Source organism: Engraulis encrasicolus, chromosome 17 (genome assembly GCF_034702125.1).
Source record: "Engraulis encrasicolus isolate BLACKSEA-1 chromosome 17, IST_EnEncr_1.0, whole genome shotgun sequence".
NCBI classification, from domain to species: domain Eukaryota; kingdom Metazoa; phylum Chordata; class Actinopteri; order Clupeiformes; family Engraulidae; genus Engraulis; species Engraulis encrasicolus.
This window is the reverse complement of record NC_085873.1, coordinates 2,050,651-2,072,031: the sequence shown is the minus strand read 5'-3', so window position 1 is coordinate 2,072,031 and position 21,381 is coordinate 2,050,651. Positions and strand designations below refer to the sequence as shown.

The following is a 21,381-nucleotide window of genomic DNA, read 5'->3' as shown; positions in this document are numbered from 1 at the left end:
GTACAGAGTGTTATATCCCAATCTACAGTCTTGGCCGTTACAGAATTGTCTTCAAATGCGTGTAGCCTGGACACCAGCGACAGTGCTCTATTGGAAGCCGCTGTATCTAGGATAAGATGTTTCCATGTGTCGATATCCCGGTTTCTTTCGGAATACTCCACCTTACACATCCTGATTTTTCAAAGTCTCGAATAAGGGCTTATTCGGGATACTGAAGTCGGGAAAAGGTGTTTGTATGTTCAACGCAACATATGCTTACGCAAATTTAGCATACTTTACATCCCAATCATATTCGGGATACTGAACTGCATATAAACACTCATTATTATGTTAATATAGGCAGTGTTACCTGGTAGCACTTGGGCAGAAGGTCTTTGCTGGCAGATGGCAGGACTCCAAGCAGCTGTTCGAAAGGCATGAAGGGCTTTGCCAGGTCGAAGGTGAACTTGAGGTCGCTTATGTTTGTCACATCAGACAGGAAGGGGGCGTAGTGGTGCGGGTAATACCTGCCACATGACACACATGTTAAGCCATTCCAGAGACATTAGTTATCCATTACGCCTTTTGGCATGGTTGGGCACGGGTGTTACCCCTCAACTAGATTCATGCTAGGTACACCCTTTTGAATCAACCTTACAATAATTAACTAGACTGCCTGTGCAGTCGCCTTCGACTGCTTAAGGTATATCCCCGAAACACAACGCTTCCAGTCCCCCATCATTCCTACCACTCCCGTCCACCATTTCGTAGACGTATATGATACATACAGACGTGACATGACGTGCATAGGCTTAAAACCAAACGACTATTGTGAAAATGAAGCAAAAAATGGGGCAAATGGTAATACTGTTTTACAGTGGCGGCTGGTAGTCTGTCAAACAGGGGAGGCTGTTCAATTACAATATGTCCAGAACGCAAAAATAAAGGGGGGGGGGGGGGGGGGGGGGGGGGGGGAGAGATTTTGACACACATCTTACATTGGTCCTGAGCCACATATGGCCTCACACACTAAAGGACTCTTGTTGAAACAAATTTGTTAATCATTAATCATTATCCCCCTTGTAGCCTATTCATAGGGAAATGTTTTTATTATTATTATTATCATCATTAGGCCTACCTCCGCCACATAATGATGTGATTTAGTTTGCCTTCGTTGTCTTTGTTCATTACTGGGTGCACGGCTTAACTTACCACTAGAGGTCGCAAAATCTTTAATTATTTACCAGACATTGCCAACACAGTAGGAAACAAGGACTCGCCACTCACGGGACTTGGCAGTTAACCAGTTGATAAGACACCACGAAAGCTCAAAAGAAACGGTTGTTCTTCCCTACCTTTTCCACCAAGTCAATATTAGGCAGTGCTCTGCTCTGCTCCTTGATATTCATTTTCTCCTCATAAGGACGACTGGAATTCGCCAGAATTTAATCCACAATGCTTGGCATTTTGCATAGCTCTCTTTCTTGCAAGCTAGCCCTAACGAAAAGTAGGCAACTTCAACTTTTGAATTGGGAGATTAAAAAGGATAAGGACATGCCACTATTAAGACTTTATTCGCAACGCTAGTGTCACTAGGTTTACAAGAATATGTACACAAAAACTGGAGTACACCGCAATGAATAGCTTCCCCACTGGTTACCACGACGAAACTTCTCAGTCAAATTAATAACATATCCGCATTTCGAAATGAAATCAACCACTGTAGCCTACTGACACGGGGTTCACCCAATCACAAGTCGGAGCTCCAGTCTCCGGTCCCTCCCCCCTCCTCTCTCTTCTCCATTCACTCCCAGTGAGGCTCAGTCTCAAAATCAAAAAAATTTCACGGCAATAGCCAATGACCGTTTAGCATTTTGCCATTGAAGCATACAATCCCACATGCCATTGAAGTCCATTGAGACTCGACTCGCTTGCGTTGTCATGAGCGGAAAAAAACTCGTGCGAGCCTCGGGATCTTATAACAGATTGGTTTCATCTCTAAGTTGAGCACATGCATTTTCTATGGAGCTGGGTCTGAAATAGCAATGTTGTTAAGTTGTGTAAAGCATTAGTTTACATACTATTCTCCGTGATTTTGGACAGGAGGCGGCGCCTCCCTTGTACTCAAAGAGGAATCGCCTCTGCTGTTTTAATGGTTCAGTGGATATACCACATTAGGTACAGTGTAATAACCAGTGTAACAATATTTAATACAATGTAATACCAGTGTAACACCGCCATTTTTTTTAACTTACATCATGTGTTTGTGTGTAAGTGGTATTACATGGTATTGCATATTGTTACATTGGTATTACACTATATTACATGGTATTGCATACTGTTACACTCGTTATTACACTGTACCTGATATTGCATATTGTTACACTGGTATTACACTAGTATTACATGGTATTAAATATTGTTACATTGGCTATTACACTGTACATAATATGGTAGGTTCACTGAAATGGTGAACCATTAAAATAAGGTGTTACCGGGCAAATCAATCCACCCAGTTATGGGCCAAATGAAAATTCCGCCATTTTGAAAGTGTTGTCTTTCAAACTCGAATCAGTTCATGAACCTACCCTAGAGCATTCACACACAAAATCTGGGACAAATCCATCCACCCGGTCAGTAGTTATGGACCAAACAAAAATTCGGTCATCTTGAATTCAGCCATCTTGAAAGTGTTGACCTTCCAACTCGAGGCAGTTCATGAACCTACCCTAGAGCATTCACCCACCAAATCTGGGACAAATCCATCCACCAGGTCAGAAGTTATGAACCAAACAAAAATTCGGCCATCTTGAATTCAGCCATCTTGAAAGTGTTGACCTCCAAACTCGAATCAGTTCATGAACCTGCCCTAGAGCATTCACCCAAAAAATCTGGGACAAATCCAAGCATCCGTTCAAAAGTTATCGCGTTAACACGAAAGACCTTACGCGGCGGCGGCGGACGCGGCGGTGGCGCACGCAAAACCATTACATCCCTGACGCTCCGCGTTTCGGGGATATAATGAACACTAAGTTCATGCGCCCAGCTACAATTGGCAAACCAATTGAGACACTCGTTCCAACGGACAGGATTAAACAATGGGACATCTAGTATTCCAGATCAATGAATTAATGACTGAGGTACACTGAGCATTGTACCGTCCCCCTGCAGGGAGACCTTTCACAGTGGTGTTACATAATAGCCCTATAATGATAAAATAAAATGACTCCTTCAATAGGTCCCTCACCAGCTCCATGACTGGACTCCATGGTAGTAGTAATGCAGAACCCACTGGATTGCTTCAACGTAGCACTTGGCTTGGCTGGCTAGAAATTCCCTGGGGAAACCAAGAGAAGGGTGAGGCAAAATAAATACAGTAGGACATCAAAAACATCAATTCCAAGCTGAGAGTGCTTTTCTTCCTCTACAAATTACCGTACTTTCCGGCCTATAAAACAGTACTTTACTCTCATGCTTTGAAGCCTGTGGCTTATACCGTAATGCAACTAATTTATAGATTTTACATATGAAGCACAAAGTTAACAGAGTTAGCTGCAAAACTCAAGTTTTGTAAATATTCCATATGACTATGTAGACACCTGTGGATTATACAGAATGCGGCCTATTTGTGTACAATAATTTCTTTCTTCTTAATTTGAGTGCGTGCACGGCTTATAGTCTGGAAATTACGTACACAAGCAGCAAAGAATAAAAGCAATTTTGTCATTTTTGGTCCTCCATAACCCGAATATGAGTTACAATATATTAAAATATTAAAAATCAACTATATAAAGTGCTATATTTTAAAATGAATCACATACTACGGTGAGGAAGACTTACTCTGAAACAACTTCAATGCCCATCTTGGACATATAGTACACTCGCTTGTACTGCCGGAACTCTTCCTCAAAAATCTCTTCTTCCTCTCCGCCCTTCCCGCATTCTGTGGCTAAACAAAAGACACTGGTAACTATGGTCACTTACTGTAAATTGAAGTGTCTAGGAAGTAAGTAACATGGCAACATGAGAATGCGTAGGAATAGAACACCGATTTTTACCATCTTTGCCAGTGTGCACCACGCTTTTGCATGTTATCTCGTAGTCTACAATGTCTGGTGACAGGTTGGGTTAGGGGTGGTTTTGGTCGGGGCCAAATTTGTCTTCATCCTTGCTTGTTTCGCTGCTGTTGGCAAAAGCTGCAGACATGTTGCTCTTCTGACAGGTTAGGGTTAGGGGTTGTTTTGATAAGGCCAGGGCACAGCTTAGCAGTTTTTTCAGAAATTCACCACAGCCACAATAAAGCTACTAAATTCGCTCAATGCTGGTCACAAGAAAAGGCGTCGGACCAACACGCAGAATGCATTAGCTTGAAAATAACATGCCTTTTTATGATGTCAGTCGGACCAAAGTCACTGCTACCATCTTAACAGGGGTACCGTGATGGACTGACCCATCACTAGGGTTTTGGCTGGTCCGAGGCCCAGTTTGGTACCCCAGTAGGTCAAGGTCCAAGACAAGCAGTGGGATGGCTTTGCTGTGTGAGCCATTCAAGGGACCACAGTATAGGATCGGTATGGGTAAATATTATCAAAGGTCATAGATATGAACATTAATAGATACCATGTTGACCCCTACTTTCTGGAACAAACGGCTGAAGTCAGATCACCGCCATGTTTGGTCGGTATAAGGCTACAAATTGGTGATGAGACAATGCACACATTACCCTGTAGGAGGCGGCAACATCTACGAAAAATATCATGATACTACCTCAAGGCAGCAGCGCCCCGAGTTGGGCCACCACAAAAAGCTGATCATGGCATCATCTAGCATTCATATCTATGCCCAACGTTTCCCAAAAAAGCAGATGGGAGTGCCCTGATTGTCACACCAACGAGCCTGGCTCTTTGATGTAGCCGTCAGAGCCCCAGTTTGGTACCCCAGTAGGCCTGGGTTCGAGTCCTGAGCCAGCCCCCTTGGCTACAATACCTTTGTTCTGGCCGCCTCCACCATCCTTTTCTTTGTCAATTGTGGTTAAACACTGCGAGTCCTCTTGGCACTGATTGCACAACAACAAAATCAACAACAACATCAACAACAACAGAGCAGATTACAACATGGAAAAACATGCATGTAATTACTCTCATGGCTGCACACTGCAGGATTAAAAAAAAAAATCATTTAGTGGCAGAATTTGGTATCGACAAAGTGTTAAAGGTTTTAAAAGGTACATTGCCAGTGCGGTAGACTAACACGGCTGTGGGCGCATAGAGCTGTGGCAACATAGGGTATTTAGGGAACATGGATGAGATAAGATGTGTGAGCATATTGCTGCAGGAACATAGGGCTGCAGGAAAATGGGGCTGTGGGAGCATCAAGTTGTGTGAACATAGAGCTGTGGGAACACAGAGCTGTGGGAACATAGGATCGCTCCCCAAAGGAATGGTTGGAGGAGTATGGACATTGTTTTATCAATTTTTATTGATTGCAAGACACATAAAAGGCATGTAACCCATACCCATGTTGAGCTTGTAACAGACCTTTCTCTTCTTGACTGGTTTCTTGCTGTTCGAAACCTCTGAAGCCTGATGAGCAGTTTCCTCAAGGCATTTGTTCCCCATTTTGCTCCTGAACCACTTGAGGTCATCAAACACCTCGCTGAAGTGCTCCCGATCAAACTGGACAGGGGAAAACGTCAGCACAGGTCACAAATTTCTCAAGTGTCACAAATGATAGGACAATGCAGAGGCAGGCACATGGCAATCTATTTGAAAAGTCCATAAGTCTGGATTGCAGCCCCGGTGGTCTTATTTTCCAAATCTCTTTTTTGGACCTTTACATTACCCGTTACACATGATGAGTAGCATTTCTGCAGTCTCCTCAGCACGCTAAGCCCATTTGTGTCCTCTCTTGTGTTTCTAGCTTGTTTCACTACTTTTACATCCGTTTGAAACACATTATACATTATGTAGATTGCATATCTACAGTGACTTCATTATAATAACTGGATACTGGTTTCAAGCACTTAAGCACTGTGGGGTTCATTGTTCAAGGACATTTCAGCCATGGATGAGGGTTGTAAGGAGACACATTCTTCCTACTGTTAAGGGTGGGATTTAAACCTACAAACCTCTGATTTGACGACCGACTGAACTCCATAATCATTAGGCGAATTGGGTGTCCCAGTGTTTCTGGCTGCCCCCAAAAAAGACTTAACCAGCTTACCTCTGATAGCTTCTCCAAGTACTTCTCCAAGTTGTCCAGATTCAAATAGCCATTCTCATTGAGGTAACCTAATGAAGATGACAACAGAAAAAAATTGTCCAAGGAAGCCAGAGGAATCAGCGCTCCCCTTTGCTTAAATGATGTCTGACACGAACATGTATACTGTAATGTACACAAGCAGGCTTGTGTATCAAGCTTTATGAAGTTCGGTGCAGCTCGCAGGGTGCACAGAAAAAAAAATGTGGAGCAAGATAATTGGCATAATCTGAAGCTGTGCGTTTGAGTGTGTGGATGTGTGTAACTGTGTAGTGCCCTCGGCAGCACACCGATATATGTGCGGTACAGGAAGGACAAAGCGCTGTGGTGTGTGTGTGTGTGTGTGTGTGTGTGTGTGTGTGTGTGTGTGTGTGTGTGTGTGTGTGTGTGTGTGTGACCCTGGCATCAAAATGACAGAGGTGAGGTAGAGTAGTGACAGAGTGTTGTGGTGGATGTGTGTGTACTATAGCTAATTCACCCTGTAGCATCATAGGCATGACACTGATATGGTGTGTGTGTGTGTGCTCGTGTATGTGTGTGTGTATGTGTGTGAGTGTGCTCACGTGTGTGTGTCACCCTGTAATGGTGCTGTAAGTGCTGACATGGGTGTGGTAGAGCAGCACCAGAGCATTGTGGTGTGCGTGTGTGTGTGTGTTACTCGCCCTGTAGTGTGTACAACTGACTGATATAGATATGGTAGAGGCATGCCAGAGCATTGCGGTGTATGTGTATGTGGGCAGTGTCCTGGCATAGGTGTGGTAGAGCAACACCAGAGTGTTATGGTGTGTGTGTGCGTGCGTGTGTGTGCGTGCGTGTGTGTGTGCGTGTGTGTGTGCGTGTGTGTGCGCGTGTGCATTTCTCACCCTGTACTGTGTAAAACTGACTGATATAGGTATGGTTAAGAAGTACGCCAGAGCGCCATGGTGGATGTGTGTGTGTGTGTGTGTGTGTGTGTGTGTGTGTGTGTGTGTGTGTGTGTGTGTGTGTGTCACCCTCCAATGTGGGTAGTGTGCTGACACAGTTGTGATCTGACACAGGTGGTGGCGTTGTGGTGCATGTGTGACCCACCCTGAAGTGTCGGCATGACGCTGATGTAGGTGCGGTAGAGGTGCGACAGAGCGTCTTGGTGGATGTGTAGGTACGGCAGGTGGGGTACGAAGTCATTGCCCACCAGGAAACCCATCAGAACCCAGTCGTCTATAATCCGCTCCAAATCGTACTCAAATGGGACCTCTTGCTGACCAAGGTGAAAAGAAATAACATATCCTGATCAACGCACTCCATTATATAAACAAATTAGGTCATGGTCAGAAAAGGACTTAACGCATTAAGACACGGCCCCTGTTATACATTTGCTGGGTACCAAATTTGCAATTTGGTTGGCAATAACCAAGACATCAAGTACTACTACAGGCCCTGTGTCATGTCATAGTAGTGTAGTACTATGGTAGTTAAATCTTTTCTGTTACAGCGTTCCACTGGCGGAACAGCATGCATTATGGGGCTACATTGGCCATTACATAGTGGCTTTTGCCTCCAGCACGCTCCAGACGGATTATTGCATTATGTCAAACCTTTTTTGTTTTAAAGTATATTTGGGGCTTTTTCTGGCCATTATTATTATAGGACAGCGTGAGAGTAAACAGGAAAAAATTGGGAGAGAGAGATGGGGCAGAGCCAGGAATCCAACCTGGGTCCCCGTCCGCAATGTAAGCCCAAATATGGGGGCTCAGTGCGCTGCGCCACAGTGCCCCCCTCATTATGTCAAGTCTTATCCAAGGCATTCAATTCATTTTCAATTAAATGCGTCCACCAGTTATCCCTGTATTCGCAAAGCCTGCTGGGATTCCGGCATGACAAGCGGGGGACCTGCGGCACGGCAAGATGTTTGGCTCGCTCAATGTTCATGCAAAAATTACAGAGGCTATCCAATGACAGTAGATGATACCCGTGTTCATCGCAAAAGCGTATATCTCTCCTTACAAGTGGTTCTCTGACCGTTATTGTACTATTGGATGTACGAATTATAGTCTACAAAGAACTATGAAGTACATGCTTATGGTGGCTGGGATCAAAGAATTATGTGCGATTTTGACCACAAGCACAACAACGCGAGGGCAAGCGTATGTTTAAAAAAAGCACACGTCCTGAGTTTGGTAAGAGCACATTAAGCTGCAATTTAGGACTAGTGGGTTGAGTCTAGCCTGGGTCATATCCCAATCCTTCCCCATATCTCTCTCTATCCCACTCATTTCTTGTACCATTCTTCACTATCCTGAAAAGTCATATCATGGATGTGGATGTACCGTACCTTGAGGTCTGCAAACTCGTAGTCTATGTACTCCCTCAGAAGCGACAGGTGCAGCAGATGAAAGGTGGTCTCCTCTGGAGTGGTGATCCTGTGCACAGGGAATCATTTCACATCAACATGTATTTACAGGGGTCGCGTTTACGCAGCCTGGTGACAGACTAGAGAAGGGTGACCTTGGTTACACCACCACCACAGATGCACACGTACCTTTTCTGGTCCTTTCTTGTTCCAAAGCGCACCTCCTCTCTCAAGAGGGAGAAGTGGGGCTCATGGGTGGTGAGGCCCAGCATGATCTGCCATCAACACAAACATGGCTTACTCAGTTATGCAATACAAATAATACATTACATCACGTTACATTTGGCAGGCACTTCTAGCCAAAGCAACTTAGAAACTGGACATGCTCAGCAAAATTCAGACATTTTGGGAATATAGAGTACAGCAGCATACAAGACAAACAACCAACAAAAGAAAACAACTTGTGGCAATACCCAAATTAGGGGGGACTTACAGGATATGCAGACATGACAAAATTAGAGCATGTTATTCAGGGTGACTGATGAGTAGAATTGGTTTAGTTATGGACAAAAGTGCTCAGGTTGCAGAACAAATGCAGATATTTATCAAAAGTGTCATGCTGCTACAGACATACCATAGTCATCAGTATAGTATGCTGGGGACAGGAGAAACCTACCAGGTCGGCATCTAAACCATACAGGCAGTGTCGCGTGTTAGGATCGTGTCCTGGCTTGGAGGTCTCTGAACGGATGAATTCCATAATTTTGTGCTCTCCTTCCCCGGGCGTCTGTGAAGTGTTGCACATACATTAGAATGTGTTGTCACAGGAGAGTAAAACATACAGCATGCAAGACCAGGACCCCGTTTCTCGAAAGCATCTTTGCTAAACAGTTAGCAAAGTTGTTGTTAGAGAATTACACCCCAGGTGCGCTGCGTTAACACACCAAACCTTCAATGGGCTACACGTCCAAAAGTGGGGACCCAGGTTCGAGTCTGGCATGGGTCCTTTCTCGATCCTATCCCACCTCTCTGTTCCACTCTCTTCCTGATACCACCTACAACTGTCTGACTGTACTGTTACGCCGCGGACCTGGGTCAGATTCCAGCCAGAGGTCATTTCCCCATCCTCCACCATCTCTCTCTCACTTGCTTCCTGTCACTCTCCTTACTGTCCTGTCAAAAAAACCTGACAAAAAAAACTGATAAAAGCTCAAAAACAAATCTTTGAAAAATAAAAAAGGCGATGTGGAATCTTCACCTCATGGCCCGACAGGTAGACCTTCACCCCCTGCCACAGCCGGTCAGTGGAGAGCTTGCTATGCACAAAGTACTTCAGCTGCTCCTGTAGTTTGGCCATAAAGTCCGTCCCTGTGGACAAAAAAGAATGGTTACATTAAAACAGAGCTGTCAACAGTTTAATACCAAAATCAAATCAAGGACATTTTTGTGGTAGCGGCGTCAAAACAAATGACTCTGGCAGTCAGAAATTACAGGAGAGGACCATAGAATGCATTAGGAGAGTACTAAGAAATGGCTGGGGTGAAGTGTGGGAGTAACCGGTGTGTGGTCATGGGTAAAATAAACAAATAAAACGGTCAGTGTGAAAAAATGGTCCCATACCAATATCACAGAATTGTCTCAACAGCCATTTGAAAAATCGCACCTTATTGATATTCATATGTGTGGAAAGCTATGACACAGTAAGCTTAATTCCTTACCTGGAGTAATGCAGTTGGAGTCAAATCTGGCCTCTTTGGGCAAGACTTCCCCCTTTTCCATGGCTTTTTTGATCTTATCCTCTGCCTCTTTAGCCGTCCTGCATACAAATGTCAGGATTCATATTTAACTGTTGTCCCTGGGGGATTCTTAAAATTATACTTTGCTGGTCTGGTGCTGCAGAACACAGTGGCATCTAATAGTCATTCTATAAGTAGGGGTATACTTCAAGTCCATGTCCTGTATTTGTCAATTTCACTAACTTTTAACTTCAACCAAAGATCTTTTGTACATCAACACATATTTGTCTTTTATATAACACAAAACGTCAACAAATAACATCATTTTCCTCCAACATTTACTGGTGTTTTTTGATGTTTTTCTGCTGTCCGATTTTCAAAATGTCACATTCAGTCTTCATGAACATGTAAAAAAAACTTTTTTGTATAAAAATATTTACAAATATTTATTCACAGAAGTTATTACAATATAACAAAAGTGTTTAAAAGCCTATTGTTTTTTTATATTATACATTAAGGTAAGCGTACCCAATAAGCCCATGTACCCTTTAAGCCCACTTTCAACTTTGAGGTCAATTTAAAGAAAGGGGAAAGGTGGATTTCGTTGTTCATCACCCTATCCAATTAAAGGGTTTAGTAACTGACAAAATGTTTTTTATTGCAAACAAATCACATTTTCTATCGTTGAGTTATCCCCATCCAAGTGAATCCAGTCACAGGACTACTGACAAGAAGTTGCCTCAAAACTTTGCTGTTTTGGGACATGTCAGAAATCATAGAATTTCAGGTAGTTAAAGTCAAATGTTTTGAAAATACTTTCATATTTAGTGAACTAAGAGGTAAATGCAATGATTTTTATTAGGGGTGGGCATAGATTAATTTTTTTAATCTAGATTAATCTCACTGTAATTATGAAATTAATCTAGATTAATCTATATCAAAATGGCTCATTCAGAATAGGCACGCTAGCGAAATAATGCCGGAAAAAAACCTTGCTGGTTTCTTAGGACAGATACCGCATTAGACCAGAGCTCATCTCTTTTTTCCAAAATGCATCTCATCTTCAAAAAATGGTCATGTTGATACTTGCTGATGAACAAAAATCACTGCAATATTTGTTAAGTGTGTCGAATATGTTAGGAAGCATTTACAGTTATAAGATACTGAAATTTCAAAAAGAACAGCGCTATATAAGTTGTATAGGCGAATAGGCCAGCAGATAAATCTATCAAACATTTAGGCTATTTAAACAAAATGACCTCAACAGTTCAGCATTTCTAATGGGGGGGGAGAGAGAGAGAGAGAGAGAGAGAGAGAGAGAGAGAGAGAGAGAGAATCTGCCACTGACTGTTAAAAGAGCAGCCCCTCCTTTAAGAGATGGAGGAGCTCTGCGCACAGCAGCCCGCAGCAGCTCCAGGCTACTGGATTTCTAGAACCTACAGCACTGGCCTTCGGGGAATTGGCCTAGTTCTAAACCTGTTGTTCTCAGAGTTAGAATGCCAGAGGAGTAACAACTTGAAATTAATTCAGTTTGCAAAAAAAAAAAATCAAGCGTGACAACCGCGAGTTTTATTATTACCGTCTGTTGTATCTCCATAGTCGCAAATGCGTGATCGCAATACCATTACACAAACATTCAGCGAGAGTAGATAAGTCTTATTGTCAGTTTCAGTTTGACAATCTTCAAAATGCATATCACACGGAATGTTTTGCAATTATAGCACAGGCAAGATTTCTGGAAGTTGTTTATGTGTTCCATGCAATGCGTGAGGAAATGTAGGCGTGCTGGTAGGCTACTCACACAATGTCTCTCTATGCTTCACCTCAAACAATAACGTCTCTTTAGTCTACCACTTGGAAAAGCACTCAAACAACACCTACCACAGCAGAGAGATTAATGTTTTCAGCATGCAAACCCTGTTCATATTTAGGTCTGCTGATAGCAACAGGTGGAGAGGAGAAGCGACTGGAGCGCAGTCTGAAAGCGTCTGTCAGTCAAGCGCTATGGTGTGCTACCCAAACTCCAAACCCATATTTTGAGTATAGATTAACGTGCGATATTTTCTTTATCGCGCGACAAGAGGCTCACATTATCGCAGCACGTTAACGCCGATAACGGCCCACCACTAATTTTTATATATAAACGTCCAGTGTTTTGCCAAATTATAGCAGTTCCCTTCAAATGGAAAGATGTGTTTTATGAGCGAGCAAACGCCGATATTTTCTTGATACAACCACACACCATCTTTATCTTACTCTGCCGTAAGACTTAAGGTGGTTAGGTATGAATTCTAAGCATATTCCAGTTTGTTTGGCATTGATCTTGAAAGAAATGCATCATAAAATGTTTTGTGAAGCTGATTATTTCCATAAAATAGCTTTTTGTATAGGCGGGCTTAATGGGTACTAGGTGGGCTTAAATGGTACAGCCCATTGAAATGCATGCAAGCTGGCATGCATGCTAACCAAAAATGTCTTTGAGGGACAGAAAAAAGTGCTGTACAATCTCAAGTTGTTGGTTAAAAAGGCGTAATGTAATGAACTAACAATAATCAATAAGAAAAAAATAAATTTCTCTGTTTGGATGAAGAATTTTATGAAGTATATGAAGTAAGAGATGCCGTAATATTTAATTAGGTTTTATGCATTATTTTTTGAGCAAATCTTACATTTTTGGTCTGAAACCATTTATGTCATGTGTGCTACACTGTTCAAACTCAATTCACACACCTCACCAGGTATTTTGATAGAGAAATAACTATATGAGCTTATTTGGAACACAAGTGGGCTTAAATGGTACCAATGGTTTTCACTTTTCTCGTAAAAAATCTTCATATTGTACTTTGAAATATTCATCAACGCAGTGACAAACATTGAGAAGAGAGGTAAATCTTACTATTTAACAATTTTTTTCACAAAAACATTATGTGAAGATGATTGAAAAATAAAGAAATTTAGATTTTGGTGGGCTTAATGGGTACGCTTACCTTAAATCAGGAAATTTGTGCACGTCCCAGAAAACTGTCTCAACCGTGTTACCCACTGGAACCTCCTCAAAAAATCAGCAATGGATTGGTCCCAAGTCATACGAACATCATTAAATGTCATATCCTCTTTGGATGGAAGTGTGAAGACATATTGATAAGTTTTGAGTTCACCTATTCAATATTTTAATCAATACTTTTGTATGGTCTTAGAGACGGTTAATTTCCTGATTCTCCACCATCCCTTACTCTCCCACTCACTTCCTGTCACCATCTCAAACTTTCCTGTCTGCATAAAGGCGACACCCACCCCACTAAAAAAAACACTTATAAATAAATACATAAATAAATAAACTTTATACTTGAACCATACTTGAATCTCCGGCCCCGCTGTTGGTTCATTTTAGCCCTGGGAGCGACCCCATCCACTGCCATGAAGAACACCTTCCTGGGCTTGATGATACGGAACAGCACCTCTATGTAGTGGGAGATGTCTCTAAAGATCTTCTCCTGCGTGATGCGGAAGTGAACGTCTTCATCGTTGGGGTGGGAGCAGTGATGGATGATGCCATTCATGTCCAGGTAGAGGTTGTCAAACTCCGGAATCTTACACAGTAACACACACATGGACCAAACTATATCCATCAAAAGACTTAATAAATATACCGTAGTTGTATAGGCTACAGTCAATGGCTGGGACAAAAGTTTTTCTAAAAAAATAAATCATGTCACTTAACCGCATTTCATTGACAAAACCAAACCCATCAAAATACTACTGTTTGTATTGTTTGATGTTGACTGTATTCACAATCATTGGCTGGGACAAATAAGCTCATTAACACACATCATAGGCCTACTGTCAATAAAGTGAATATTATCTTATCTTCAGAAATAGTGCAAGCAACTCCTCAGTCAAAGTGATTTGTAGGCCTATTCTACATGCAAAGATTGCAGCACCATAAAGCATAGGGTGGCTTTGCTCAAGTCTTCATTCAGGATTCAACCATGTCCATGATCTGCTGTAATACCTCAGACCTAGCCTGGTTTTACCAGACCACATTAGGCTAATTACTTCGTAATTCAAAATGAGTGATCTGGCCTGTCAGGTTACCTCAGACCCAACCCTTTGGAATTACTGTATTTGAATTGGGCATATAGCCTATAATAGTGTGATCTCTTCTCCGTCGCAACAATTACTGCTTAAACTAGGCCATAGGCTACTGCTGCACTCATTTTTAATAGAACACAAAATCGTTTGAGTTTTATTTATGTATTTATTAATTTATTTATATTTATTCTGGCTGGGGTGTCTGCTATGTATTTTCTTTCTTTGTGATATGGACCACGCACTTCATGTAAGAACTCAAATAAACATTTACAGTGCTGGGTGTGAAAAGCAAATATTCTCTTAGTCTCTGGAAAAAGTGCTACTCTTTCAAGGGTGATGAACACGATGGCCTGTCTCAAAGCCAGGGCCATGTCAACACACTTTGAGCTGCGCGCCTCCACAAAAAACACCATCAGTAGACCGAGTCACCTAGTCTTACCATTAATTAGACGCCCTAAAACAAAATTCATTTTAGTGACAGGGTTGCTGAGTAGAAGTACCGTTATTTCAATCCCATTTCACTTGCTAACTCTGTGGCTAGCTGGAAATCCATACCTGGTGTTCTTTCACAGCTTGGCTCAGGCAAGGATATCGCTCCGAAATCCATCGGTAAAATTTAGGTACCCCCATTCTGACAACCAACGATCTTTACTCGGGTGAAAACAAAGAAACAAATGCTTAATTTGCAAGCGGTAAAAGTGATGATGAAGCTATCCAGAGCTAGAAATTGCAAAGGATAGAATTATAGTTGTGTGCGGCTGACCACTGAGGGCGGAGTTCAGCCACAGACGCACGTGGAGATGTTTGCCACTAATTGGCATGCGCACCTGTATGGAAGTCTTTTGTTTTGGGGAGGGCCCATAGTTCTAGAGGTCCTTGTGAAATAGCCATGCAGGAACTGTTTTTCTAGATGTCGTGTTAACAGGAGACCTCAGCGTTTAGCAATATTATTATGTGATATTAATGCATTTTTGGTGATGCATAATATTACATAGTTGACTTGGCACCAGTAAAATACTTCTTGGCTGTGTTGCTTGCGGCACCTAGTGGTCAAACAAAAACCAAGTTCAAGAGAGTCCTTTTGAACAAGCCTTCACGTGCAAGTGTGAGGCAGGAAAAGAGGAATGAAAGTTCCGAAAAGTATTCAGGCTCACCAAAACACATTACCGAATACCATGATAATTTCAGAATATAATAATAATAATAATAATAATAATAATAATAATAATAATAATAATAATAATAATAATCCCAAAGCATTCCACTAAACACAAAACTTTTGTTTTGTTTTTATAAGTAGGGCCTATGTAAGTTATAGATGGGATCTACATTTTTGTTTTCCCCTGGCTGCGCGATCCTAGCTGCGCACAACTCAACCTCTGATTGTTGGAAACCACTGTTGGTCAAAAAATTAGCTCATGTGGTTGGCTGCCAGTGTCTTGCCCCTCCTCACAACACCGTGTTTATAAACAAACAAACAAAACATATAGGCCTATAAGAAGTAGCATTGGAGGTAGCATCAGGGGCCTATAATACTGCAAAGCTGGGTTGAGTTTCTCAAAAGAGAAGTTGTTAGCCTGTGAGCAACTTTGGTAGTTGCCAATGGGAAAAATGCATTGAAAACAACAAAGTAGCTAATGTAGTAAGCAACTTTGATTTTGAGAAATTCACCCCTGGTTCAGGATAAGTTACACAGTGTACAAGTTACACACACACACACACTTGATTACTTTTATTTTGATCCAAGAGACAAGCAACAGGGTAAAGATCCAAATATTTTGGAAAAGGTATTTGACATGTTGATAGATCTTAGGGGCTACACACTTTAACATATAGTACCAGTTCTCTTAGTGTTGTAGCTGTAACAGGGTGAAGGTTTTGCGCCTTTAAGGCATAGAAGTAGTCTGAGATTGGTGTAACCGCGTGATTGGTTGGCACCCGCAATTACCTGTTTCCGAGTTCATTTAAAAGCCTGGCACCGGTTACCGCAGGGTGTGGCTGATCTGTTTGGTGCCATCTTCTCGTCAGTTTGTACGGTTGTGCCTGGGCGCACACACCGATATGAAGTGGTCTCTTAAATGAGCCATTTGTGTAAAGCATGCCTATGGCGGAGTAGGTTAGTGTGTCTGAGGTATGTATGCATAATCATGCCCCCCATACCAGAGAGGTTATGTTGATGTTGCTGGGTAGCTCACAGCTGTGTATTACTTCACAAGGTGTAGACGTACTGTGTCTCCTGGTGCCATGCCATCCCTGCTTGCTGCTAGACAATTCCTCTTCGCTCGTGGTATGTGTCCACCCCATCATTTTCCTTTGATGAATGAAGTTGGCTTACGATCGTTAGTTAATGGTATGGTAACGTGTGTGTGCAGGTATGCTGCAGATATGTGTGCCAACGCGAGGCTGTCTGCTGAAGCGGGCTGCTGTCTTGCTCTACTTGAGATTCTGAACTGACGCGCGCCGAGCGTGCATGCTTCCGGAGCGAGACCGATTCTGGCTGCGCTCCTGACTGGTGTGAATGTGTGTGAGTGTGTGTGGAGTGATCCCCAGTTCCCTTGAGTGAATGCACAAACACCTGTGGGCTCCCCATCCTTTTCGCTCCCGTTTGTTGTTTTTCTTGAAGTGTAGTCTACTGTCAATATAAAGCACATTGTTCTCGTAATCGGACCATGTCCATGCCTGTGTCACTCTAGCCCCATTAGCTTTTGTCTGCTGTGCCAAGTGTAAACTAATCATGTGTGTTCTTAAATTGCATGCCGATTTTATCTAACCTGATTGCTGTGCTAAGTGTGCTGTTTCCTACTTTATGCTTTTGGGGTTGGGGGAATCACTGGGATTTATTGGTAGATACATATGTGCAGCCCACCTTTGTAACTGACTGAAGTGGCCCACTGTGGCGGGCATTTTAGATATATTGTACTGTTGTGGTTTATTTATAAAATACCTGTATTAATAAAAGAATGTTAATTGTATGCAAACCCAGACTCTGGTGTCCTTCACGAACCTCTGTGCCTTGTTACTACTGGGTTAAAGCAAAATATATTCTGGGGTGGAAGTCCCCCAGTGACGTAGTCGTGCAATCATCTGTTAGAAATAGGTAATTATTATTTTAATTAATTACCGTAAAAGTTCCACTCCGCTACATTTGGCGTAGTCGGCAGGATAAGGACATTCCAGAGACTGGTGTTCGGTGTTTTTTATTTTGTTATGTGGAATTCGTTAATTAGTGTGAGTCAATGTTGTATGCATGCTTGACTGAAACCAATTCGCAGGAGCAAGACAGCAGCCCATCTCAGAGACTGACCACTGTACTTTATTTCCTCTGTGTGAGTGTGAAGAGTGTTCGAATTGTAGGAAAACACAGTCGTGCAATATGGACGGACTGTTGGAGATAAAGACAAAGGCAAAACATCAACGGGAACAATTGGACCAGTTGTCGCAATGGGTGGACGACCTGTTACTACAGCGACCTCAACCAAGATCGCATGCGGCCAGTTTCATTTGCTGGTGGTGCCATCAGCCGGGACACCTGGCCCGAAATTGTGATGGTCAGCGGGTCTCCGCAGGTACGCAAGCATCGCCGTCAAGCCACCCGGGTGGCAACGGGCGGCCATCCACTCCTCGGTCCGCCAGAAGACTGACGGCAACTGGGCGGAAGAGTCGCAGTCCAAGCGGAGCCATGCTAGGATCAAGTGGCTTGTCCATCCAATCCAGCTTAACGCCATCCTGTATTGTTTTGCATTGCGTCTGTGTGTGTGTATGCGTGTGTATGATGGTGTTGCTGAACGTGCTTGGTGGGTTCTAGCGCGTGTGTGAGTAGCCAGTCGATGGTTGTGTACTCCTTTGTTAAGCAGGCCAATTTCTTGTGGTGTTGCTCTGTTGTCAGGCCGACGAAAAAAACTCGCCGGGGAAGAATGTAATAGGGTGAAGGTTTTGCGCCTTTAAGGCATGGAAGTAGTCTGCGATTGATGTAACCGCGTGATTGGTTGGCACCCGCAATTACCTGTTTCCGAGTTCATTTAAAAGCCTGGCACCGGTTACCGCAGGGTGTGGCTGATTTGTTTGGTGCCATCTCCGCGTCAGTTTGTACGGTTGTGCCATGTGTGTGGCATGATGTGCCCATAGGCCTTGGTCGAAGGAAGTACGTGTATGTCTGAACTGGATGTGGATATGGGCTCTGGCCATTAGCACAAGGGGGGGTCTGAACTGGCTGTGACAAAGTCCGATGTAGGTACGAAGAAAGTCCGATGAAATTCCAACCAAGTAAGTTCAGACGCACAATGAAATGCTCGGAGTGTCTCGCCTCAGCTCGGGTGAATTTATCGCAAAGCAGTGACGCTACCACAGTGCCTGTCAAATGCAGTAGCCTAATTAGCCTACATCTCTATCAAAAATCCACACAATCATGTCCCCGAATTCACCCCTTCAACTGCAGTTATGAAATGCGACATTACAATCCATCATGCATTATTTTTTTTATCATGGATCATACTTACGTTTTGTATAGGACTAATGTTTGGATTAATAGCCTCTATTGTATAACCTACCACTAATTTGGAAGCACAGTTGGTGGGTGAGTAGTTAAAATGTTGGAATATCATACACGTTTGCTGTTTCCTTATTAGTCGCGTGAGTTCAATCCACGGTGAATGAAGTATAGCCTAGCAACCACCCATCACATCTTTTTTTTCCAGAACGGCAAGCGAAGTCATTCTCACACTCATAGGCAACGCAACACTTTCAACAGGTCATGGCCACGCATATTGGACAGTAGGCTAAATGCTGCTTGAAATGATAACTGAAATTACGCTCGAGAAACACATCAGGATGTTTATGTCATTTCCCAGTCTGCACGTCTTTACACACAACGTAAGCTAAGGTGGAACTGCCCTTATTGCCGTTGTAGCCTACATAGTCTAAAGACGCACAGGAAGGGATGGAAGGATGGATGAAGTAGTCCTATGGAAGGGGTCGTCAATGTCTGTAAACATGGCACATTCAAAGTCCTTCAATGTCGGAAAAGACCTGTCAACACAATCATATCCCCAAAATCCCCCCCATTAAATGCAGTAGCCAAATGTCGACCTACACATCACTATCGCCATCAATGACTGAAGAGCAAGAGCATGATAAGCGCGAAGGCATAATCGCGGCTGCGTTTTCAGTGTCTAACAAGATTTCGATTCCCTCAGTAAGATACATTAAGCGCAGGTGCCTATTCCTCTGCGCAACTGTTTTTCACCCTCTCTTTGTGTGCGTAAAGTGGCCGATCCACGCGTGCTGTTGTGCGCGCGTGTGGAACTGTGTAATCCGAGCTTCGCAGCCACACACGCAGTCACATTAAGGCCAAGTAACTAACTGCTTTTCACCTGCATTTTACAAAGACACAAAACGATGTCCCAATTTACACACAGAGAGAAATAAGGACACGATGCGCTGTGTTGTTTTCTCATCCCCCTGACTGCACTAGGCTACATAACGGACATTTCGTGCGCCATGGGCCATAGCGCTATTTGGATTGTGCTCACTGCTGAAACAACATTTCTTTTAACAGTAGCCTATTGGCCGGCTGCTTGTGACAGGCTTATATCACAATAGTAGAATTGAATGAAAAAGTGAAAATGAAATTAAATGAAAAGAAGAATATGAATACAATGAAATAAGAACTAACACGAAGAAGTGTTCAGTTCTTGTCATCACGCTCGCCTTTCCGAGTGCCTTTCCATTACGCACTATTCCAACAGGCTATGCAGTTGCATAATGTCCATTTTTGAACTTGTTGTAGGGCCTAGCCTATGATGTAGGCCTAGTTTGGAGTTCTTGTAGACCCAGAGTGTGTCTTAATATGCGACCTTGCCTCCTCCACTTGCCTCCTCCTCTTGCTTCTCGTCATGATGACATCACTGACAACAGCATTATATTTCAATATCTTGCAAAAGCTCAATTGTAGAGTCTTTTTCTCATTTGCAATTGGGATGGTGAATGAAAAACAGTGCCTCAAAAGTTGTTGTGGCTAGGCTGACAGCTGGGAAACTTTATCGTTTTCTCCACGGAGGAGGGGCCAGGAGGCGGGACGAGGAGACAAGCGCAAATGGAGGAGGCAAGGTTGCATATTAAGACGCACTCCAAGGCATAGCCTACAAAGCAAGGAAAACGAGAACGATCACCTGACACTGGTGGCCTTTTTTAATTAGGCTAGTGAACAACGCATTTCATATTGACAACTACATGAAGCATATTTCCATGTAGCCTATGCTTATTGGAGTTTAATCAAAATATACTATTCATTCCGTCATGAGTGGAGATAGGTGAGTGGTTAAATATTTTGCATTCATGCGAGATGCTGCTTTTGGTGTGGGTTCAAATCCCGATGGTAATCAAACAGGGTTCTTTTATTGGCGCCGCTTTGATTGATCTGAGCTTGAGAAGCACGATTGTGGAATATGGAATTTCCTAGGCCTACATATTTGGACAATATTGTTTTTTCCATATTTGAACACTGTGTTGGTGTGGGTTTTTTTCAGCCCTGTTCGTAACATTGCTAGACATTTTGGTGTAGTATTTTGGTGTGCACAAAACTCTGCCTGAACCAGCCCAAAACCACGAGCAAGAGTGACGTGCATCCCAAAACAAAGGTGAACTAGTTAACCATGCTATTCGTTCCAAATCCGACAGTAGTACTGACGAACAGCCCCTACTTCGTTTTGCAGCAACACCTGAGTCGTTTGCTTCAGCGCCGGACGAACGACTAACTACATTACTTGTAAACATTGGGACTTTCTAAGTTTGAACGAAGTGTTCCAGAAACAGTTTTGTCGCACCTGAGTCGTTAGTTGCTTAGTAAGTTAGCAACGAAGGTTTCGAGAATCGTAGCCCAGGCTAATACTTGGCAGCTTTGGTTTCTGAGTGACCCTGAAAATGCCCATGTATACAGAGAGAGAGAGAGAGAGAGAGAGAGAGAGTAAATTGCAAAAAAGAAACAAGCAG

At 42.9% G+C, this 21,381-nt stretch overlaps 1 protein-coding gene across 3 annotated transcripts in view; it reads right to left on the bottom strand.

The window, feature by feature from the left end:
• LOC134467686 (5'-3' exoribonuclease 1-like) overlaps positions 1–15,167 on the bottom strand; it is a 47,615-nt gene extending 32,448 nt beyond the window's left edge. For all 3 annotated transcript variants that reach the window (XM_063221540.1, XM_063221541.1, XM_063221542.1), the window contains exons 1-14: positions 14,950–15,167; positions 13,660–13,892; positions 10,285–10,382; positions 9,825–9,934; positions 9,243–9,353; positions 8,756–8,841; positions 8,549–8,636; positions 7,306–7,474; positions 6,202–6,269; positions 5,517–5,654; positions 4,966–5,035; positions 3,820–3,928; positions 3,227–3,316; positions 350–506 (exon numbers count right to left, since the gene is read on the bottom strand). In XM_063221540.1, the coding sequence (XP_063077610.1) occupies positions 350–506; positions 3,227–3,316; positions 3,820–3,928; positions 4,966–5,035; positions 5,517–5,654; positions 6,202–6,269; positions 7,306–7,474; positions 8,549–8,636; positions 8,756–8,841; positions 9,243–9,353; positions 9,825–9,934; positions 10,285–10,382; positions 13,660–13,892; positions 14,950–15,024 (1,602 nt within the window). In that variant the 5' untranslated portion in view covers positions 15,025–15,167. The remainder of the gene's footprint in view (positions 1–349; positions 507–3,226; positions 3,317–3,819; positions 3,929–4,965; positions 5,036–5,516; positions 5,655–6,201; positions 6,270–7,305; positions 7,475–8,548; positions 8,637–8,755; positions 8,842–9,242; positions 9,354–9,824; positions 9,935–10,284; positions 10,383–13,659; positions 13,893–14,949) is intronic.
• Positions 15,168–21,381: the final 6,214 nt, after the last annotated feature.